This window comes from Pan paniscus, chromosome 1, assembly GCF_029289425.2.
Source record: "Pan paniscus chromosome 1, NHGRI_mPanPan1-v2.0_pri, whole genome shotgun sequence".
NCBI classification, from domain to species: domain Eukaryota; kingdom Metazoa; phylum Chordata; class Mammalia; order Primates; family Hominidae; genus Pan; species Pan paniscus.
This window is the reverse complement of record NC_073249.2, coordinates 165,126,814-165,151,550: the sequence shown is the minus strand read 5'-3', so window position 1 is coordinate 165,151,550 and position 24,737 is coordinate 165,126,814. Positions and strand designations below refer to the sequence as shown.

The window sequence follows — 24,737 nt, the reverse complement described above, 5'->3', positions numbered from 1 at the left end:
AGACAGGGTCTCCCTACTTTGCCCAGGTTGGTCCCCAACTCCTGGCCTCAAGTGATTCTCCTGCAATTGGCCTCCCAAAGTGCTGGGATTACAAGTGTGAGCCACCACACTAGGCCTAAAAGTCCTTTAAATAGAGAAATTCCTAACAAAAGAAAGTCATTTGTCTTATTATCCCAAAGTGATCATTTTTGCTGTTGTTTTTATAAAAGACAGTGTCTCACTATGCTGCCCAGGCTAAACGTGAACTTCCGGGCTCCTCTGGCCTCAGCCTCCTGGGTAGCTAGGACTATAGGCATATACTACTGTGTCTGGCTAGCCAAACTGATAACTTTTGAATTCTGTTTAACATTACCATTCATCATCCATATTTATCACAAAGAATAGAACCAAGTTTAAAATGCCCTTTATGTGCAAAAAATTAATTAGCATTTTTCTGATACAATAGGTACACAATTGCTATTTGTACTCTAGAAATCTCCCACATTTTGAAGACAATCTTTTCATAACTCAACTAGTGGCATAAACTAACTGACCTGAATTAACATGGCACGAGGCCATTTATAGTCTTTATTTGTCCCACATACTGGACTACTCAGCTCTACTTGATTGGTGAATTGCATTTATAAAAAAAAAATACACACTTGGCTGGGTGTGGTGGCTCATGCCTGTAAATCCCAGCACTTTGAGAGCCCGAGATGGGAGAATCATGTCAGGCCAGGAGTTCGAGACCAGCACTGGGAAACATAGAGAGATCTCATCTCTACAAAATAATTAAAAGTTAGCCAGGCATGGTGGCACAAACCTGTACTCCAGCTACTTACAGGACTGAGGTGGGAGGATTGCTTGAGCCTGGGAGGTAGAGGCTGAAGTGAGCCGTGATCATGCCACTGCACTCCAGCCTGAGTGACTAAGCAAGACCTTATCTCAAAAACCAAAAAACAAACACTTAAAATAAAGGTTTTCTGACACAAGCAAAAAGATAAAAGATACATTTTCAGGATAGTCCCCATAAATTATCTCATCTCTTCATGCAATGAAGATATAATATAGGCAAGTAATCTGAAAATTTAAGTTTCAGTAATGTACTTACACATTTCGGCAAGATATGGGCTTGAAAAAACCAACTTCGTTCCCAGTAAAATGTGTTTCATTGCCACTGGAATCCTTACAAGTTATGTTGGGTGCTGGAAAACAGGAAACTGAAGGCAGAAAAAGTCAAGAAACTGTTATTTTTTTTTTCTGGAGAAACAGTATGTAATTGTTCTAAGACTAGCAAATATGTTATAACAAACTACCTCCCAATATAACATGACACAAGCCTTTAATTTTAGGTGGGAAAAGTGACATTACGTATGTACTTACATGCAAGATAAACATAAAATTGTATAGTAGTCTCTTAACACAAAAATATAAGAATTGCCAAACTGGATTAGATGCATGGCCAATCTATAATTCAATCTCCTGCCTCTGATAAAGGTACCAAGGGAAGAACTGCACAATATTACTGCCCTTTACTTCATCTCCAGAATTAAGAATACCTCTCAAATTTTTGTTGGTAATACGTTGGGCAATTTATCTATTAAATTATTTTAACATAATCTGAGTTTGTATTTTAGCATATATCAACAATTATAGATAACTGTTGCCATAAATTATTTTCATTGATTCTAAATGTATTTGTTTCTTGATTCCCTCTGGGGTTTGATATAGATTATTTCAGAATTTAAGGAATCTTGATCCTTCCTCATAACCAGATGACATAAGAAGAAGAAGTAACACTTACAGACCCAGACAAGCACTGCCTTAACAGCTTTATAACCTCATAGTGTAAAGAACAAGACCTTTGGAATGAGAACAACTTATCTGGACATTGCTTCTTTCAGAAACTTCGATTCTTTGTAGGTAAAAATAGTACCAAAGGGCCAAGTGCAGTGGCTCATGCCTATAATCCCAGCACTTTGGGAGGCTGAGGTGGGCAGATTCAAGACCAGCATGGGCAACATGGTGACACGCCATCTCTACAAAAAAATACAAAAATTTTCCAGGCATGGTGGCTTGTGCCTGTGGTCCCAGATACTTGGGAGGCTGAGGTGAGAGGATCACTTGGGCCTGAGAGGCAGACATAGCAGGGAGCCAAGATTGTGCCACTGCCCTACAGCCTGGGTGACAGAGCAAGAACCTGTCCCAAAAAAAAAATATATATATATATGTATATATATATGCACACACATATATATACACATACATATATATATACACATATATATATACATATATATACACATATATATATACACATATATATACACACACACACATACACCCACACACACACATATACGACTACCCACCTCATAGCACCATTGTAAGAATATATAAAAGTACCTGGCAGAAGGCACAGTATATTGCAGGTATTCAATAAATCAACATTTTAGAGTGAAAAGTACTAATACTTTTAGATTAGTTTCAGAAAAAGCTTACCTCTATGTTTAGCATCAAGAATTACATATTTTTTTAAAATAAAACTGTGTATAATAAAGTAAAAACACAGAGAACCTAGAGTTTGATTAGGAAAGAAAGATAGTATTTTCTATCATTTATAATTATCCTAAGATTTCCAACAAATCTTTGTCCTCTTTTAGGCAAGAATAGTACACTGAGAAAATGATGGTTAAAAAAACAAACAAATCCTGTAATGACTTCTACACCTATTTGTCAGGTTACTGATAGTTCTAACTACATTACCCCATAAATTGTATTTATTTAATGCATGGAAATTTCTAAAACAAGGTGGTATTTATAATAAAACGCACAGATTCAATAAAACTGAGAACCATTTTAATAAAACGAAGGGCGGTCGGGCGCGGTGGCTCAATGGCTCAAGCCTGTGATCCCAGCACTTTGAGAGGCCGAGGCGGATGGATCACTTGAGGTTTGGAGTGCGAGACCAGCCTGGGCAACATGGCGAAAACCCATCTCTACAAAAAATTAGCCAGGCATGGTGGCGGGCACCTGTAATCCCAGCTACATGAGAGGCTGGGGCAGGAAAATCACTTGAACCTGGGAGATGGAGGTTGCAGTCAGCCGAGTTAGCGCCACTGTATTCCAGCCTGGGTGACAGAGTGACACTCTGTGCCAAAAAAAAAAAAAAAAAATGAAGGGGAGAGGGAGAGTAAGGAAATAATCATAGTAGGATAGTAGGAAACCAGGCTAAGGGAAGACACTATAATTAAGTCACAAATTTGGCTCAGAGATTCCTGGTAGTTAAGGCAAAAGGTTTTACACAGCTGTGGTGATGTAACTCAAAGAAAGCATACCAATTCACCTGTAAACTATTGCAGTAATTTGGCTTGGTTCCCAATACAAGAAACACAGAATATAACAGAACTTTCACAAAACAATAGAGGTTTTCCACATAGCCATTTCCTACACTGACTCCAGATATAAGGAAAGACATAATATTAATATTTACAGGGCCTGGCGCGGTGGTTCACCCCTCTAATACCAGCACTTTTGGAGGCTGAGGTGGGCGGATCACGAGGTCAGGAGTTAGAGACCAGCCTGGCCAACATGGTGAAACCCCGTCTCTACTAAAAATACAAAAATTAGCTAGGCGTGGTGGCAGGCGCCTGTAATCCCAGCTACTCGGGAGGCTGAGGCAAAAGAATTGCTTGAAACTGTAAGGCGGAGGTTGCAGTGAGCCAAGATCACACCATTGCATTCCAGCCTGGGTGAAAGAGTGAAACTCCACCTCAAAAAAAAAAAAAGAAAAAAAAAACGTACAAAGAGATGTGGACAGAAGAGTGACTCACGCCTGTAATCCCAGCACTTTGGGATATAGAGGAGGGAGGACTGCTTGAGCCCAGTAGTCTGAGACCAGCCTGGGCAACATGGAGAGACCCCCATCTCTACAAAAAAATAAAATAAAATAATTGGTCAGGCATGGTGGTGCTCGCCTGTTGTCAGGAGGCTGAGGCGGGACTGGGAGGTCAAGGCTGCAGTGAGCTGTGATCATGCCACTGCACTCCAGCCTGGGCAACAGAGTGAGACCGTCTCAAAAAAAAAAAAAAAAAAATACAAAGAGATGTGGCAGAACTTAACAGACAATTGGTATGTAGCTATTTGGCTACCTGCCTTGGCACAGGGATAAAATTTATTGACTTTTGCCAATGAATTAATGTGACATCCCTTACATTATATCTCTTGAAAATCTTCCATCTTAGATCATGCTTTTGATTAGTTATATAGTAGACAACTCAAAGTTGAGGTTAGCAAAAGTCTGAAATGTTGATATAAATTCTATGTCACTGAAAGGAGATCAACATGGTTTTAGATCACTAATTCTTTTTTTTTTTAAGAGATGAGATTTTGATGTTGGCCAGGCTGGAACTCCTGGCCTCAGGAGATCCTCCTGCCTCAGCCACTCAAAGTACTGGGATTACAGGTGTGAGCCACCATGATGTAACTAGCCCTAAATCAGTAAAATCAGTAATTCTTAACTGGGGGCATTTTTACTCCCCAGAGGACATTTGGCAAGGTCTGGAAACATTTTCAGTTGTCACTGGGGAGCTGCTAGGGGCATATAGTGAGTACAGACCAGGGATACTCATAAACATCCTACAGTGCACAAGATAGCCTCCCCACAACAATGAATTACCCAGTCCAAAAAATCAATAGCACTGAGGTTGAGAAACCCTGCTATAGATTAGTCATCTTCAAAAAAATTCTGCACATACACCTGCTATAAATTAAATTTTTATAAACTATATATGCCCTCACACATTTAAACGGACATCTAAAATTTTTCATCATGAATTTAAATGGTTGGAAAAAATGTCATTTCCAGCTTGTTTATTTATTTATTGAAACCGAGTCTCACTCTATTGCACAGGCTGGAGTGCCCTGGTGCAATCTCAGCTCACTGCAACCTCCATCTCCTGGGTTCAAGCAATTCTCATGTCTCAGCCTCTCCAGTAGCTGGGATTATAGGCACCTGCTACCATGTCCAATTAATTTTTGTATTTTTAGTAGAGATGGGGTTTCACCATGTTGGCTAGGCTAGTCTCGAACTCCTGGCCTCAAGTAATTCACCCGCCTCAGTCTCCCAAAGTGCTGGGATTACAGGTGTGAGCCACCGTACCCAGCCTCCAGTATATTTAATACTATCATGAAAATTAAAATGTTATAGCACTCTTCAAAGTGGACTCTAAACACCACAGCAATTTCACAGCCATCATGATCCACTGGAGAACAGATATGAAAGAACTACTCTCTAAAATTGCACAATTTTACATCAATTTTAGGAAAGAGTGCACACTTAAAAGCTGAGAATTGGCTGGGCACAGTGGCTCATGCCTGTAATCCCAGCACTCTGGGAGGCCAAGGCAGGCAGATCACTTGAGGTCAGGTCACCTGACCAACATGGTGAAACCCTGTCTCTGCTAAAAAGACAAAAATCAGTGGGGTGTGGTGGCACACACCTGAAATCCCAGCTACTTGGGAGGCTGAGGCAGGAGGATCGCTTGAACCCAGGAGGCAGAGGTTGTAGTGAGCTGAGATTGCACCACTGCACTTCAGCCAGGGAGACAGAATGAGACTCCACCTCAAAAAAAAAAAAAAAGCTGAGAATCTAGGCCGGGTGCAGCGGCTCATGCCTGTAATCCCAGCACTTTGGGAGGCCGAGGCAGGCGAATTGCTTGCAGCCAGGAGTTCAAGACCAGTCTGGCCAACATGGTGAAACCCATCTCTATCAAAAATACAAAAAATTAGCCAGGCGTGGTGACATGTGCCTGTGGTCCCAGCTACTCAGGAGGCTGAGGCAGGAGAATTGCTTGAGCCTGGGAGACATAGGTTGCAGTAAGCCACAATCACGCCACTTACACTCCAGCCTGGGTAAGAGGACGAGACCCCCCGCAACTCAAAAAAAGAAAAAAAAAAGGAGGGGTCTGCAAGAGTATCTATAAACACAGGTTTTTTTTTTTCTCAAAAAGCAGCTTTAAATCTTTTCATATCCTCAAGCCAGTAAGTAGATTAAGTGTGCCAGAAAGCACAGTATTACTAGATTGTAGATCATTTTTCTCTACAAGTATCTACCTTGCACTTGCTTAGTCTGAAGCTGTCACTTTCTTGTCATACAGCCTTGTGAGATCTTCCTGCAGATTATCTAAAATCAGGTCTTAAGGAGACAGTTGCAATACAAGACACTTATTATGATACCAGCTGGGGATATTTTCCAATATACCTTGCCTAACAGAAATGCACTGTTTTTTTGAGATGACAGGTTTCTGTACAAAACTTTTAAAAACCAAATATTTCTAGGTGAGTTGAAAATGCCTGGTAAAAAATATTAAAAACTAAAGAGCCCTGGATGGGCGCAGTGGCTCACACCTGTAATCCCAGCACTTTGGGAGGCCGAGGTGGGTGGATCACCAGGTCAGGAGTTCAAGACTAGCCTGGCCAACATGGTGAAACACCGTCTCTACTAAAAATAGAAAAATCAGCTGGGCGTGCTGGCCTGTGCCAGTAATCCCAGCTAGTCAGGAGGCTGAGGCAGGAAAATTGCTTGGACCCGGGAAGCGGAGGTTTCAGTGAGCTGAGGTCGCGCCACTGCACTCCAGCCTGGGTGACACAGCAAGACTCTGTCCAAAAAAAACTAAAGAGCCCTTTCTTTCGCTTTATTTTTGTGGCAGGGTCTTGTCACCCAGGCTAGAGTGCAATGGCACGATTACGGCTCACTGCAGCCTCAACCCCCTGGGCTTAAGAGACCCTCCCGCCTCAGTCTCCCAAGTAGGTGGTACTATAGGTGTGTCCCACCAAGCCTGGCTAATTTTTGTATTTTTTTGTAGAGACAGGTTTTCACCACGTTGCCCAAGCTGGTCTCAAACTCCTAGGCTCAAGCAATCCACCCATTTCGGCCTCCCAAAGGTGTGAGTCACCATGCCCAGCCAACAGTATCTATTTTTCAACTAGATAGTACCAATTGTCCAAAATCTCATATTTTGAGAGTTTTAGTTTTCAATATTTAATCATTTGTAATAGCTGCTTTGTATACAACATAAAAAAGATGAAAGAGAGAAAAAAGCCCAACACTCCAGGATTAGATACTCAGGAAAGACACCATAGTGGAAAGAGGTACCATCGTGACGGGAAAACCACATTGCAATGATTCAAGAATTTTGACATACATTTGAGCTACTTATTTCAAGGGATGAAAATTATATACTTGAGTGAAAAGAGGATGAACTGTTGCTCCAAATAAGTAGACAGAAGACATGAGAAAATAATGAGAGAAACTCAGAATGATTTATTTGAAAAGATCGAGAACTCCAAAGAGCAGGACTTTAGAACTAGACAGATTTGGATTTAAGTCCTGTCACTTAACTAGCATGTTCCTTCAAGAAAAATAAAACCTCTCTGAATCGTGTTTCCAATCTGTGACATGGGACATATCTTTTATACTCCTGTTATATACATTTAAAAAGCATACAGGCTGGGCACGGTAGCTCACGTCTCTAATCCCAGCACTTTGGATCACTTGAATCCAGGAATTTGAGACCAGCCTGGCCAACATGGTAAAACCCCGTCTCTACTAAAAATACACAAATTAGCCAGGCATGGTGACCTGCATCCGTAGTCCCAGCTACTGAAGAGGCTGAGGCACAAGAATTGCTTGAACCCGAGAGGCAGTGGTTGCAGTGAGCCGAGATGGCACCACTGAACTAAAGCCTGGGTGACAGAGCAAGACTGTCTCAAAAAAAAAAAAAAAAACAAGAAAGAAGGAAAAAAAAGCAAAGAAAAGAAAAAGAAAAAGCATATGTTGTGTAAAGCATGGTGCTTGGTTAGAAAAGGTATTCAAAAAGTGTTTAGGGGCTTGAGCCCAGGAGGTTTTTTTGTTTATTTTTTTGTTTTTTTGAGACGGAGTCTGGCTCTGTCGCCCAGGCTGGAGTACAGTGGCGCGATCTCGGCTCACTGCAAGCTCCACCTCCCAGGTTCATGCCATTCTCCTGCCTCAGCCTCCCGAGTAGCTGGGACTACAGGTGCCCACCACCATGCCCAGCTAATTTTTTTTTTTGTATTTTTAGTAGAGACGGGGTTTCACCATGTTAGCCAGGATGGTCTCGATCTCCTGACCTCGTGATCCGCCCGCCTCGGCCTCCCAAAGTGCTGGGATTACAGGCATGAGCCACCACGCCCAGCCGAGCCCAGGAATTTAAGACAAGCCTGGGCAACATAGTGAGACTCTGTCTCTAAAGAAAAAAAAAATTAGCCAGGCATGGTGGCATGTGCCTGTAGTCCTAGCTACTCGGGAAGCTGAGGTAGGAAGATCTCTTGAGCCTAGGAGATCCAGGCTGCAGTAAGCTACGATCCTGCCATTGCACTACAGCCTGGGCGACAGAGTAAGGCCTCTCTCTACTCTCCGCCAACCCCCCAAAAAATATTATATATATATTTAATTTTATATATAATTACATATATAATTTTATATATGTATATAATTATATATATATAATTTTATATATGTGTATAATTATATATATAATTTTATATACGTATATAATTATATATAATTTTATATACGTATATAATTATATATAATTATATACGTATATAATTTTATATGTGTATAATTTTATATATGTATATAATTTTGTGTATAATTTTATATATGTATATAATTATATATATATATATACACACACACACACACAAAGAGAGTTAGATTCCCCACTCTAGGAAATCAGAGAAATTCAACACTTCGAAGACTAAAAAAGAAATGAATATAACATTGTGAGTGGCTATAAAAATAACGTAAGATTTTATGATATGAAATTAATCAATTCAAAAGAAGCCTACAACCCTAGAGTTTATTTGTTTAGACATACTTTATAATGATTTCATTTCATCTTTGTAAGAAAGAAGAACTTGTTAAGTAAGCAAATTCACAATATTTCTTTTTCTTTCCTTTCACAAACAGGAAAACTGAGGTTCTAAGAAATTAAATGAGTTGACTAAAAAGCAAATAATACTCTCTAAATCCTAGACTAAAACTCATTACTCTTAATCAATACTCTTTCCATTATATCATAATTATCCCATGCTAACACTGATTTCAGCAATAAGCAAAAATAAACAAATCAATATGACAAGATCAAACAAGCCAGTTATGGCCAGGCGCAGTGGCTCACGCCTGTAATCCCAGCACTTTGGGAGGCCGAGGCCAGCGGATCACAAGGTCAGGAGATCGAGACCATCCTGGCTAACACGGTGAAACCCCTTCTCTACTAAAAATACAAAAAAAAAAAACAAAAAAAACAATTAGCCAGGCGTGGTGGCGGGTACCTCTAGTCCCAGCTACTGGGGAGGCTGAGGCTGGATAATGGCGTGAACCTGGGAGGCAGAGCTTGCAGTGAGCCGAGATAGTGCCACTGCACTCCAGCCTGGGAAACAGAGCAAGACTCCGCCTCAAAAAAAAAAAAAGAAGCCAGTTATCAGTCAATGTTACCTAGTAGACAAAATTAAGCAACATGCTATAAGCCTGAAAACCATTCAATTTGCAGTTTTCTTGCAAAAAGGTTTGGTTCTGACCAATGTCTAGGATTTAGATAATATCAATTCAAGCCAATAACTACACAGTATTCATTATAAAAAGCAACAGTGTGGTTTTTTTTGTTTGACTGGTTTCTTTTTAGAGACAGGGTTTCACTCCGTTGCCCAAGATGGAGTGAAGTGGCATGATCACAGCTCACTGTAGCCTCGAACTCCTGCGCTCAAGACATCCTCCAGCCTCAGACTACCAAATAGCCAGGATTACAGGCACACACCACCACCACACCTGGTATAGAAAGCAGTGATGTTTTTCAAATACAGAAATGTTAAACCAGAAATAATGTAATCAGACAATGAAGTTTCATAACAATAAAAAAAAAAGGACTAAATTTAGCCTGGGCAACTCTGCAAAAAATACTTAGGGACTGGTGGCGCATGTCTGTAATCCCAGCTACTTGGGTGGCTGAGGCAGGAGGATCGCTTGAGTCCTGAAGATGGAGGCTGCAGTGAGCCGTGATCGCACCACTGCACTTCAGCCTGGGCTACAAAGCAGCGAGACCATGTCTCCAAAAACAACAACAAAAAACGCCAGGTGTGGTGGCTCACACCTGTAATTCCAACACTTTCAGAGGCCGAGGCAAGTGGATTGCTTGAGCTCAGGAGTTAGAAACCAGCCTGGGCAACACGGTAAAACCCCATCTCTACAAAAAAATGCAAAAATTAGCTGGGCGTGGTGAGGCTAAGGTGGGAGGATCACTTGAGCCTGGGAGGTGGAGGTTATAGTGAGCAGAGATCCTGCGACCGAACTCCAGCCTGAGTGACAGAGTGAGACCCCATCTCCAAAAAAAAAGAGAGAGAAAAATAAAGTTGGCAAGAGCCAACCCCATCTCCATATTTTTGGCATTAAAAGAGTTCTCCTCTGAGAGTGCTAGGTTTGGAAAATAATCATTTTGCAACTATCAGAATAAAGAATAGTTGCAGGGAACACTTTTTCCATTTTATGGAATGAAGTGTTGACCAGTCTATAAAAAAAGAATAGTTCAGGCCAGAATCATTAATGGGATGTAAATCTAGGGGTGGTAGGGGGATATCTGCATGGCCTTAATGAGCATCCCTTTAGATTATTTATAGCTGCAAAGAAAAAAATACTAACTATACAGTAGAAAAAGCTAAGTGATAAACAATTAACATCACCAAGGAGAAAGAGATAGTTATCATATGCCCCCAGGCGTGAGATGTTGGGAAGGACACTCCATCAATTACGTTACTTTACAGTGTGGAATGTATATCCTAAGTCTAATCATAAGGAAATATCAGACAGTCCCAATGAGGAACATTCTATTAAAATAAAGGGAGGCTGTAGTCATCCAACATGTAAGTCAATGCCATAAAAGACAAAGAAAGTTGTGGAAATGCACCAATTTAAAGAAAACTAAATGTAAAATCTGATTTTAGGATCCTGTACTGGGAGAAAATGCTAAAAAGGCATTATTTGGGTCATTTGATAAAATAAGAATATGGATTAAAGCATGTGTATTAATAAATTAAATTTACTAAAGTTGGTAACTGAACTGCATGTTAAGAAAATATTTCTATTTTCATTTTTTTGTTTTATTTTTTATTTATTTATTTTTTGGAGACAGGGTCTTGCTCTGTCGCCCAGGCTAGAGTGCACTGACACAATCAGGGCTCACTGCAGCCTCACCTCTCTGACTCAGGTGTCAGCCTCCCAAGTAGCTGGGACTACACGTGTGCGCCACCATGCCTGGCTAGTTTTTTGTAGAGATGGGGTTTCACCACATAGCCCAGGCTGGTCTAGAACTCCTGGGTTCAAGTGATCTGCCCACCTAAGCCTCCCAAAGTGCTGGGATTACAGGCATGGGCCACCACATCTGACCTGGAACATCTCTACAGAAAAACACAAAAGTATTTCTAGGGACAGAAAAAAGTATATACACACAGAGAGAGAGAGAGAGAGTATGTTAACAATTGGTTAATCTGGGTAAAGGGTATATGGATGGAGTTTTGTGGGTTTTTTTGTTTTTGTTTGTTTTGAGACGGAGTTTCACTCTTCTTGCCCAGGCTAGAGTGCAGTGGTGCAATCTTGGCTCACTGCAACCTCCACCTCCCGGGTTCAAGCAATTCTCCTGCTTCAGCCTCCCAAGTAGCTGGGATTACAGGCATGCGTCAGCACGCCCAGCTAATTTTGTATTTTTTTTAGTAGAGACGGGGTTTCTCCATGTTGGTGGGGCTGGTCTTGAACTTCTGACCTCAGGTGACCCACCTGCCTTGGCCTCCCCAAGTGCTGAGATTACAGGCATGAGCCACCGCCCTCAGCCTAGGGTGGAGTGTTTATACTACTCTTATTCTTCTAACTTTTCGGTAGGTTTGAAACTACCGCCAAATAAAAAGATAAAAAATAATATACTGTTTGCAACACTAATTTACAGTCAGAAGTTAGAATAAATAGTGGTTACCCACTGAGGCAGAGTAGTGACTATAAAAGACTATGAAGAGGGCTTCTGCCATGTTGATAATGTTGTTTCTTGATCTGGAAGCATTCACAGGTGTGTCGTTTGTGAAAATCATCTGAATTATACTTAGATGCACTTTTCTGTAAACATACTATACTTTAATACAAACTTAAGAAAATAAAGAAGACTTCTGTCAAAGGACCATAGCAAAATTTTCTGGAAGTGAAATCTAAATATTTTTTGTATTTCAGTGATAGAAAAATTGAAAATACTTGCTGATATATGTGTATATAACCCAGACAGAACACTTCTTTTTTTTTTTTTTTTTTTTAGTTTTTTTAGACAGAGTCTGGCTCTGTCGCCCAGGCTGGAGTGCAGTGGCGTGACCTCGGCTCACTGCAACCTCCGCCTCCCAGGTTCAAGCAAGTCTCCTGCCTCAGCCTCCCAAGTTGCTGGGACTACAGGCATGTGCCACTACACTTGGCTAATTTTTCTATTTTTAGTAGAGACGGGGTTTCGCCATGTTGGCCAGACTGGTCTCAAACTCCTGACCTCACATGATCCGCACACCTCAGCCTCCCAAAGTGCTGGGATTATAGGTGTGAGCCACCTCACCCGGGCTGACAGAACACTTCTTGAGGGCAGGGATTATGTCTTCTTTTGTATATCACCTATACCACCAAGCAGATGCCTGCCACGTAATAATTTCTTAATAAATAAATATAAATAAATGAACAAATTCTCAATCAATAATATTTTGTAATATAAATTGTCTTAATAAAGTAAATTTAGTTTTAAATTATTCATTACCAATAAATACTTTCTCAATAAACAAATGTGCTTATTGAATGATACTGAGCTAACCAGGAACCATTTTAAGATCACATCAATTTATTGTCATAGATGAATTTCCTTTGCCTTTTGTCCCAATTCCTACTCACTAGCCCCAAACTCCCCTCTGTAAAACACTGCTCACGTTCATCCCTACCCAAACATTTGTTTATGAAAATTGAACACAGGTGTGGTGGCTCATGTCTGTAATCCCAGCACTTTGGAAAGCCAAGCAGGTGGATCGCTTGAGCCCAGGAATTCCAGACCAGCCTGGGCAACATGGTACATCCCATCGCTACTCACCCCTCCAAAAAAATACAAAAAATTAGCCAGGTGTAGTGGCATGTACCTGTAGTCCCAGCTACTCAAGAGGCTGAGGTGGGAGGATCTCCTGAGCCTGGGAGGTGGAGGTTGCAGTGAGCTAAGACAGTGCCACTGCAGTGTAGCCTGGGTGACAGAGTGAGATCCTGTCTTTAAAAAAAGAAAGAAGAAAATTAGGCTGGGCTCAGTGGCTCACACCTATAATCCCAGCACTTTGGGAGGGCGAGGCAGGTGGATCACCTGAGGTCAGGACTTCAAGACCAACCTGGCCAATACGGCAAAACGCTGCCTCTAATAAAAATACAAAGATTAGCTGGGCATGGTGGTGCACACCTGTAATCCCAGCTACTTGGGAGGCTGAGGCAGGAGAATCACTTGAATCCGGGAGGCAGAGGTTGCAATGAGCTGAGATTGCGCCACTGCACTCCAGCCTGAGCAACAGAGTGAGACTCTGTCTCAAAAAAAAAAAAAAGAAAAAAGAAAAAGAAAAGTAAACATCGTTTGAGAATTTCACAATAGTTCTTCATATACTCAGTGAAAAAAACAAAGGAAAAATAATTTTGGCTGGAAGAATGAGAGAGATCACTTAACTCACACTTTTCACAACTCTTAATATTTTTCTCCTATGTTAGAACCAAAAAGCATGTTTCATGAGCTATTTTGATATCTGTCTCTGATCAGGAGTTAGAATTGATTCACCATAGCTAGTCCATGAGCTTTTGTGTGTTTTAAAAAAGGCAATTAGCCAGGCACAGTGGCTCATGCCTGTCATCCCACCACTTTAGGAGACCAAAGCAAGAGAACTGCTTGAGCCTATGAGTTCAAGACCAGGCTGGACAATATAGGGAGACCCTCATCTCTACAGCTGGAAAAAAAAAAAAAAAAAAGTCAGGGAGCCAGTCCTGGTGGTTCATGCCTGTAAACCCAGCACTTTTTTTGGGAGGCCCAGGCAGGCGGATTGCTTGAACCCAGGAGTTTGAGACCAGCCTGGGCAACATGACGAAACCTTGTCTCTACCAAAAATACAAAAATAAAATAAAATAAATTAGCTGGGCTAGTGACGCACACCTGTAGTCCCAGCTACTCCAGAGGCCGAGGTGGGAGGATCACTTGATCCTAGGAGGTGGAGGTTGCAGTGAACTGAGATGGGACCACTGCACTCCAGCCTGGGTGACATAATGAGACCCCCAGAAAGAAAAGTAATAAGATAATATATGCCTTATAGAGGAGATATTGCTTAGTATGTATACATTTATTTTATTTAGATATATTACGTTTAAAGAAACTTTTTTCCCCCCAGAGACAGAGTCTTGCTCTGTCACCCAGGCCAGAGTGCAATGGCGCGATCTCGGCTCACTGTAACCTCTGCCTCCCAGGTTCAAGCAATTATCCTGCCTCAGCCTCCCGAGTAGCTGGGATTACAGGTGCCCATCACTGCACCTGGCTAATTTTTCTATTTTTAGTAGAGACGGGGTTTCACCATGTTGGCCAGGCTGGTGTTGAACTCCTGACCTCGTGATCCACCCGCCTTGGCCTCCCAAAGTGCTCGGATTACAGGTGTGAGCCACCATGCCTGGCCATTTAAAGGAACTTTGTAAGTAATCTTTTCCTTTGTAGTTAACTTATAAATATCCTTTGATTTGCCTGTTTTACACTTTGAAGTCGTTTATATCATAGTTTTCAGAATACAGAATAGAGTTACACATAAAGAAGAGTTAGTTCTCAAATAGTTGTTTCAATCATTCATATGAAAGATGCTAGAAATCTGTGAATACTAGTGTAACTCAAGCATCTCACTTCATACTGGGAAGCTGGCAGCCAGCTGTCTCAAAAATAAAAATAAAAAAAGTATTTTTCTAGCCTAGAGGGTTGTTTTGTATATATAGAGATTTCAAAGGAAATGACACAACTAAAAAGAATTTCTACCCCAAAAGAAGTCTGCCCTCCTGCCCTCCAGTTAGGTGTCCTCTGGAATAAAATGTTGAATCCACTTAAGAATTATTGATAAATAAATTCATAAACATGTAAAAAATCATTTTGGTGCCAACTGAATGTTAAATACACACACATAAACACATACCCCAAATCAAATAAATATAATCAAATATAAACCAAAGTAATATAATCAAAGTAATAGAAATGAAATTTATCAAAGTGACATAAACGATAATGATGAAGTTGCTGGGAAGCATAAAGGACTTGTAGGTATTATGGCACTAGCCAAGAACTATCAGGTAAGTATTCATAGATGATATAAGTGGAGAGCTAAAGGAAAATAAAAGGAAGACTTTCCATGTAAGGGAATGATATGCTTATTAATTTGGGGAAAATAAAGTATATAAAATATAAGTACACTCGCCTAACTGAATCTGGGAACATCCACGTCCAGCCCTATTATTGTTTATATGGTGAAATTTCACCATTTCAGAACAAGTAAGATTCTTTTTTAAATTAAATACTGACAACCCCTAGGTAGTTCTCCAATTTTAAGTTACTCTGGAAACTGAATAATAATGTTATAATTTAGAAAAAATGCATTTATTAATTGCCTTTAGTGATCATACATTGACCTATGAAATAATGTTTTTAAAATTATTTTTAAAGACATGTTTCTTGAAGTCTTACCATGAGCTGTGTAGTTTGTACAGTTAACTGGTTCTTGCGTAGCGTCATTTATTTTTGGATCTTTACAAATATATGTAAAAAAAAAGTTAAGGAAATACGGACTACATTCCAACACAACACATTATCATGCCTTTACTATTCATATTATATACTCATGTTGATATTCACATGTAAATAGAGGCTGCTAGTTTGTCCAAGTCAATAGGCATATGTACAAATATACTTTTAGTATTGCTAAGTAATACTTGAGGCAGGAGGATCACTGGAGCCCAGGAGTTTGGGAAGAACAGCCTGGGCAACATAACGAGAAGTCTGTCTCTACAAATAATATAATAATACATAAACATTACAATAAACCTTTAAATTTGCCCCATAATTATCCACGTTTTTACTCATGAGAAAACAGAGTTCAAATAGGTCACCCAAGGTTACAAAGTGCAACAGAAATTTATCCACTGAGGCCCCACGCGGTGGCTCATGGTGAGGGGGATGCGGATCGCTTGAGACCAGGAGTTCAAAACCAGCCTGGCCAACATGGCGTAAACCCTGTCTCTACTAAAAATACAAAAATTACCCGGGTGTGGTGGCGCATGCCTGTAGTCCCAGCTACTCAGGAGGCTGAGGCAGGAGAATTGACTGAACCCGGGAGGCGGAGGCTGCAGTGAGCTGAGATCGTGCCACTGTACTCCAGCCAGGGCGACAGAGTGAGACCCTGTCTCAAAAAAAGAAAACAGAAAGAAATCTGTCTGGCAGTCTACCATCTCATGAAGTTTGAGGATGACATGAGGTAATATGCATAATATACATAAAGTTAACGATAAATGGGCAACACATTGGCTAGATCGTTATTACTTGTCTTCCCCCTAGGAAGAGTTGGCAAACATTTCCAGGGTAAGAGACTATCCATCTTTGTACTACTAGTGTCTAGAACGGGGCCTGGCATACTTCAGGATCTACATGTTTTATTGAACAAGTAAGCACACTGATAAAAAAGAAAAAAAAAGTGGATCAGAAGAGGAAGCGCCAATGACTAGTAAAATCATAAGGAAATCACAAAGGGGGGCCTCTGGCCCTCCCATCTCCACAACTGTGTTCACCTTCAGGGATCCTTCAGTCATTAGAAGCCATAGATCACATTATCGTTTTCACTCAGTACAGCCCTAGCCAGTCCTGACGGCAGCGACCCACCTGCGACCCCAACTCTACCTCGCCTCCATGGGGGGGTGTTCTCCACAGAGGATATTGTCCCACTTTGAGGTCCTCGCACTTAAGCGACTCCTCGCCCCCGGCGGAGGTGGCAACAGCCCCCCAGGGTCCTGTAGTGACTGAGACGAACCACAGGACACCAACGAGTCTGGCCGTCACGGCCTTCGGAGCAGACGTACCAGACGGCCAGGCGGCCGCCATCTTGGAGACCGACACTTTCTCGCCGCTTCCGCTTCCGCCTCCGCCCAGGAGCGGGAGGGAGAAGGGCAACAGGGCGAGGTTCTTAAAGGGACCTCGCAAAGGATAGAGGCCAGTTCCGTCTCTTCGCGCGTTCTTCTGCCCGTGAGCCCGTGGAATCACATTGGGAGACCCTTTTAAAATATGCATGTACCCAGTCCCTCGAGGCGAATTTTCCCCCACGAACCCTTGGAAGGAGCTAAGGTTGATCTTTGAGTGCTGGAGGAAGGAAACGAGTGGTTTAGGCAATCAGGTGCTTCACCCGCTTCTCATTCCCGCGCCCTTAGCTGAGGCTTCTCGGTCCTCTGAAAGTGCCAGCGGCGCCAGAGGTTGGAATCAATGCTTTCCTGACATCATCGCAGTTAGCCCTGATAGGTTTTGGGTTTACAGATAAGGAACAAGGCTCAAAGACGCTGAAACACACTGACCTTAATCACTAAGTGACTCAGTCGGAATGAAATTGATGTTTGCCAGATTTCAGATCTATGCTCTTACTAATTGACATAATGTCCTCCTGTAACTTTAGAGAAGGATTTTGGAAGGCTGCCACGAACAGAACTTAAAAACTGTGAGAGACATTACGCCTTTAAAAAAAAAAAAAAGTGACAATTTAGGTGGGGGATAATTTGGGGGGTGGAAACGGTAACAAGAGGAAACCAAATAGTTTATGATTAAGTGAAAAGTTGAGGATTTTTTTTCCTCCATCTGTTGTTTTTAAATTTCTATATGTTCTAAAAGTTCTGTGGTGGGGAACTTTAACAGTGAGAAAAAAATGTTTTCGTAAAGTTAAGTTTAATCTTTTTTTTTGTCTAACAATATAAAAATTTGAACTTGAGTGGTGCTTCTTCATCCATACTTTAGCACTAACTTTGGTGGTTCTCAAACTTTGAGTAGCATCTGAATCACCTGTAGTAGTTATTAAAACAGAATGATAGAACCCGCACTCAGAGTTTCTGATACAAAAGATGTAGGGCGGGACTGGATAATTTCCATTTCTAGGAGATCCCAAGGGATGTGGGTGTTGCTAGTCCAGGGACCCCCACTTTGAGAACACTGGTATAATGTTTTACGAGAAGTAAATTTTTTTTTTTTTAAGATGGAATCTCTCTCTGTCACCCAGGCTGGAGTACAGTGGCAGAATCTCAGCTCACTGCAACCTCTGCCTTCTGATTCAAGTGATTCGCCTGCCTCAACCTCCTGAGTAGCTGGGACTGCACGCGTGCGCCACCACGCTCAGCTAATTTTTGTATTTTTAGTAAAGACAGGGTTTCACCATGTTGGCCAGGCTGGTCTCGAACTCCTGGCCTAAGTGATCTGCCCGCCTCTGCCTCCTAAAGTGCTGGGATTTCAGGTGTGAGGCCACTGTGCCTGGCCTCATTTTGGAATATATATTCTGGAAGACATACAACTATTTGAAGTAATATTTAAACATAAACTACGTTTTTAAATTTTCTTTTTTTGAGGTGGAGTTTCACTGTTGTTGCCCAGGCTGGACTGCAATGGCATGATCTCGGCTCACTGCAACCTCCGCCTCCCAGGTTCAAGCTATTCTCCTGTCTCAGCATCCCGAAAGGCTGGGATTACGGCGCCCACTACCAGCCCAGCTAATTTTTGTATTTTTAGTAGAGACGAGGTTTCACCATGTTGAGCAGGCTGGTCTCGAACTCGTGACTTAAGGTGATCCACCCGCCTCTGCCTCCCAAAGTGCTGGGATTACAGGCGCGAGCCACGGCACCTGGCCCTAAAATTTTCATAATAAAACAACTTTGTAGCATTACTATGCTTTATTCATTCATTCATTTAGAGACAGAAATGGAGTTGAGACGGAGTTTTGCTCTTGTTGCCCAGGCTGGAGTGCAATGGCACGATTCTCGCTTACTGCAAACTCCACCTCCCAGGTTCAAGCTATTCTCCTACCTCAGCCTCCTGAGTAGCTGGAATTACAGCCATGAGTCACCACGCCTGGCTAATTTTGTATTTTTAGTAGAGCCGGGGTTTCTCCATGTTGATCAGGCTAGTCTCCAACTTCCGACCTCAGGTGATCCACCCGTCTGAGCCTCCCAAAGGTCTGGGATTACAGGCATGAACCACCACGCCCCGCTGCTATTTTTTGAGATGGAGTCTCGCTCTGTCATCCAGGCTGGAGTGCAGTGGCACGATCTTGGCTCACTGCAACCTCTGCCTCCCAGGTTCAAGCGATTCTCCTGCCTCAGCCTCCTGAGTAGCTGGGATTACAGGCGCACGCCACCACGCGCAGCTAATTTTTGTATTTTTAGTAGAGACAGGATTTCACCATGTTGGTCAGGCTGGTCTCGAACTCCTGACCTCGTGATCCGCCCGCCTTGGCTTCCCAAAGTGCTGGGATACAGGTGTGAGCCACCGCGCCCCGCCGCTATTTTTAATTTAAGACATTTATACATAATATTTATGCTTTAAATCAGGTTTAAATGATTTAAGTGAAAAATTTAGTAGTTCGGTTATAAACTTCCTATTCTAAATGGACTTCTTCCTTCTCTGTCTTTTTTCTTCCTTCGTTTTTCCTTTCTTTCCTTTTTTTCCGTCCTCCCTCTCCCTCCAAAAAGGAAAAAAAATTGTTTTTAATTGAGCATTTACTATGTACTCAGCATGAAGCTAGACCCTAGACTCAAAAATTGAGACAAAAACCCTGCAGGTAAGCACTTCCTGTTTGGTAAGGGAAAATACAAACAGTTAAATACTATTTGATAAGTGTTTGATAATTGTTACATTAGAAGCACATACTAGCTACTGTAGTAGGACAATGGGTTTGCTTAAGATATTCCTCCTGTGCCTGGCGTGGTGGCTCAAGCCTGTAATCCTAGCACTTTGGAAGGCCAAGGAAGGCAGATGGCTTGAACAAAAAAAAGAAAAGAAAAAGAAACATTTAAAAAAGATTCTCCCAAAATAGTAGTTGAAACGCTATATTTTTGTAGGATACATGACTGCTTAAAAAGGTATAGCCTAGGGCTGGGTGCAGTGGCTCACACTTGTATTCCCAGCACTTTGGGAAACCAAGGTGGGCGGATCGTGATGTCAGGAGATCAAGACCATCCTGGCTAACACGGTGAAACCCTGACTCTGCTAAAAATACAATTAGCCTGGCGTGGTGGGACGCGCCTATAGTCCCAGCTACTCCAGAGGCTGAGGTAGGAGAATCACTTGAACCCGGGAGGCGGAGGTTGCAGTGTATAGCCTAGAAAATGAACCTTTAAACTTTTACTTAGGCCAGGCGTGGTCACTCAGCCTGTAATCCCAGCACTTTGGGAGGCCGAGGCAGGCAGATAACCTGAGGTCAGGAGATCAAGACCATCCTGGCTAACGTGGTGAAACTCTGTCTCTACTAAAACAAAAATTAGCCCTGCGTGGAGAGGGCGCCTGTAGTCCCAGCTACTCTGGAGGCTGAGGCAGGAGAATTGCTTGAACCCGGGAGGCAGAGGTTGCTGTGAACCCAGGTCTGCCATTGCACTCCAGCCTGGGTAACGAGCTAAATTCCGTCTCAAAAAAACAGATAAAAAAAAAACACCTTGAATTTAAAAAACAAAAACCGGCCGGGCGCAGTGGCTCATGTCTGTAATCCTAGCACTTTGGGAGGCTGAGGTGAGTGGATCACAAGGTCAGGAGTTCGAGACCAGCCTGGCCAATATGGTGAAACCCCGTCTGGAGTAAAAAAAAAAAAAAAAAAGTGCAAAAATTAGCTGGGCATGGTGGTGGGCACCTGTAGTCCCAGCTACTCGGGACGCTGAGGCAGGAGAATCGCTTGAACCCAGGAGGCAGAGGTTGCAGTGAGCCGAGATCATGCCACTGCACTCCAGCCTGGGCGACGGAGCGAGACTCCGTCTCAAAAACAAACAAGCAAACAACAACAAAGACAAAAAAAAAAAAACACAAAAACCAAACAGAAAAGCTAATCAAATGTACAATATACAGCTCAACACCATCCCTCAGCCCTATTCTGAGATGAAATTTATGACATGGTTACGAGGCAAGGATTAGGTAAAAATCTGGCCAGGCACGGTATCTCACGCCTGTAATCCCAGCACTTTGGGAGGCTGAGGCAGGCGGATCACCTGAGGCCAGGAGATAGAGACCAGCCTGAGCAACATGGAGAAACCCCATCTCTACTAAAAATTCAAAAATTAGCCAGGCATGGTGGCGCGTGCCTGTAGCCCCAGCTACTCAGGAGGCTGAGGCAGGAGAATTGTTGAACCCGGTAGGTGGAGGTTGCGGTGAGCCAAGATCACACCATTGCACTCCAGCCTGGGCAACAAGAGCAAAACTCTTCTCAAAAAAAAAAAAAAAAAAAAATCTGTCAAAGGCAAAATTACAGCAAATTCAGTTATATATCTAATTAACTTTTAGTCACAATTCAAGGAGTGGGGCAGCCTTCATTCTATACACTAGAAAGAAAACTCCCACTGGGCAATAATAAAACACTGGGTTTTGTAAGGTGGGAACAAAGAAACAGCAACAGAAAAATTCGTGGTTGGAGGCTGGGCATGGTGGCTCCCCAACACTTTGGGAGCCCAATGTGGAAGGATCACTTGAGTCCAGGAGTTTGAGTTCTAAGACCAGCCTGGACAGCATAGACTCCATCTCTACAAAAAGCAAAAAATTGCCTGGGCATGCCTCTAGTCCTAGCTACTCAAGAGGCTGAGCCTGGAGAATCAGGTGAGCCCAGGAGTTCAAGGCTGCAGTGAGCCATGATTGTGCCACAGCACTCCAGGCTGGGCAATAGCACAAGTCCCTGTCTCCAAAAAAAAAGTGGGGAGGAGGAGGGAGAGGAGGAGGAGAAAAAAGAAAAAGAAGGCGTTTGTAGGGTTTTTTGTAAGGGTTAAAGCAGAGGGGACTTCCTTGTTATGGAGACTCAAGTAGACTGGAATCTCCTGCTTTCAGGAAAAATTGTTCTGTTTGGGGATCTATCTGCTTCCTTAAACCTTCAGTTGAGCATGTGGCATTTAGCATGAGTGAATCCATTTTGGTTTGATCTGGTATTTGGGGGCCTAGTGCAGGAGCTCAGTTTGAAACAATGGCCTCCCATAATTTTTGTTTAAGAAATCCAAGACTAAGGATCAGAATATCTGTTACACATATTACCTGGTAATAAAAGACAGTAACTTTGCATTTTGACTACCATTTTGATGCTTTTAGAATGTTCTGGTTTGGAATCTATAAAGAACTTAAACAAATTTACAAGAAAAAAAACAAACAACTCCATCAAAAAGTGGGCCAAGAGTATGAACAGACATTTCTTAAAAGAAGACATTTATGTGGCCAACAAACATGAAAAAAAGCTCATCATCACCGGTCATTAGAGAAATGCAAATCAAAACCACAGTGAAATGCCATCTCGCGACGGTTAGAATGGCGATCATTAAAAAGTCCGGAAACAAAAGATGCTGGAGAGGATGTGGAGAAATAGGACTGCTTTTACACTGTTGGTGGGAGTGTAAATTAGTTCAACCATTGTGGAAGACAGTGTGGCGATTCCTCAAAGATCTAGAACCAGAAATACTATTTGACCCAGCAATCCCATTACTGGGTATATACCCAAAGCATTATAAATCATTCTACTGTAAAGACACATGCACACGTATGTTTATTGTGGCACTTTTCACAATAGCAAAGACTTGGAACCAACCCAAATGCCCATCAATGATAGACTGGATGAAGAAAATGTGACACATATACACCATGCAATACTATGCAGCCTTAAAAAAGGATGAGTTCATGTCGTTTGCAGGGACATGGGTGAAGCTGGAAACCATCATTCTCAGCAAACTAACACAAGAACAGAAAACCAAACACTGCATGTTCTCACTCATAAGTGGGAGTTGAACAATGAGAACACATGGACACAGGGAGGGGAACATCACACACTGGGGCTGTCAGGGGGTGGGGGGCTAGGGGAGGGAGCGCATTAGGAGAAATACTTAATGTAGATGACGGGTTGATGGGTAGAGCAAACCACCATGGTACGTGTATACCTATGTAACAAACCTGCACGTTCTGCACATATATCCCAGAACTTAAAGTACAATAATTTTTTAAAATGTGATTGACGCTTGAACCCGGGAGGCGGAGGTTGCAGTGAGCAGAGATTGTGCCACTGCACTCTGGCCTGGGTGACAGAGCGAGCCTCCATCTCAAAAACAAACAAATGAACAAACAAAAATGTGATTGATAACATAGTGAGTGCTCTTTAAATATTTGTTGACTACATAAAATTTGCTATATGATATTTACAAAAGGCATATCCAGTAAAAAATGACACAGAAAGTATAAAAATGAAGAGATGAATTCATTTACCAGTTAGTAAATGATAATAAAAATAAAAGCATGCAATGAAATTGTAAGATAAAAAAAAGAATGTTCTGGTTTGTAGAGCCTAGAATTCTGGAGAAAAAAATTAAATTATTTAAAATTTTTAAAAATTAAAATATTCTGGTTTGATTTTTTTTTTTTAATTTGAGGCAAGGTCTCACTCTATCACCCAGGCTGGAGTGTGGTGGTACCATCATAGCTCACTGCAGCCTTGATATCCCAGGCTCAAGCCACCCTCCGCCTAAGCCTCCTGAGTAGCTGGGACTAGAGGCCTGTGTCACCACGCTTGGCTAATTTTTCACTTTTTGTAGAGATGAGGTCTCTCTATGTTGTCCAGGTTGGTCTCAACCTCCTGGGCTCAAGCAATCCTCCTGCCTCAGCGTCTCAAAGTACTAGGATTACAGGCATGAGCCACCATGCCCAGCACTGATTTTAAAAATACAATCTAATAAAGAAAGTTGGGGTTAAAGGATACAACTTTCTAGTTTGAGTTTATTGATATTATGACAAAATTAGATGTTTTTCTGCTGACTGCAAGAATATTGCTGATCTTTGTATTTGTCATTTTCCACATAGATTTTGATTTAACTCTTTGAAAATGCTTACTCTGCTGGTTTGTTGTTGTTGTTGTTGTTTTGACGGAGTTTCACTCTTGTCACCCAGGCTGGAGTGCAATGGTGTGATCTCGGCTCACTGCAACCTCCGCCTCCCGGGTTCAAGTGATTCTCCTGCCTCAGCCTCTCGAGTAGCTGGGATTACAGGCACCCACCACCACTCCCAGCTAATTTTTGTGTTTTCAGTTCTCCATGTTGGCCAGGCTGCTCTCCAACTCCTGACCTCAGGCGATCCACTCGCCTTGGCCTCCCAAAGTGCTGGCACTGTGCCCAGCCCTCTTTACTGATTAATCCCATTATATATGATTATATTTATACTCTTCTACAGTATGTAAAACTAAAAAGAACAAGAATGTTTCCCCATGAAAGTAAAGAAACGACACAAAATTTTTGACTCTTGAACTGATGATATGTTTAAAAAAAACAAAAAAACACAAAAAAACTGTCGCTTCTTACTGCCCCTTAATCTATTTTCTCATGGCTCAGTAAAATATATTACTTTATTTCTTTGCAAACACAGTCTCTGATCACATGATCAATGCAT

General features: G+C 41.9%; 1 protein-coding gene across 1 annotated transcript in view; it reads right to left on the bottom strand.

Annotated features, from left to right (window-relative positions):
• Nucleotides 1–17,255, bottom strand: part of TM2D1 (TM2 domain containing 1) — a 44,510-nt gene extending 27,255 nt beyond the window's left edge. Inside the window, exons 1-3 of the mRNA XM_003809163.5 lie at nucleotides 17,041–17,255; nucleotides 15,798–15,871; nucleotides 1,091–1,199 (exon numbers count right to left, since the gene is read on the bottom strand). Coding sequence (XP_003809211.2) covers nucleotides 1,091–1,199; nucleotides 15,798–15,871; nucleotides 17,041–17,204 — 347 coding nt within the window. The 5' untranslated portion in view covers nucleotides 17,205–17,255. The remainder of the gene's footprint in view (nucleotides 1–1,090; nucleotides 1,200–15,797; nucleotides 15,872–17,040) is intronic.
• Between the last annotated feature and the right edge of the window lie 7,482 nt (nucleotides 17,256–24,737).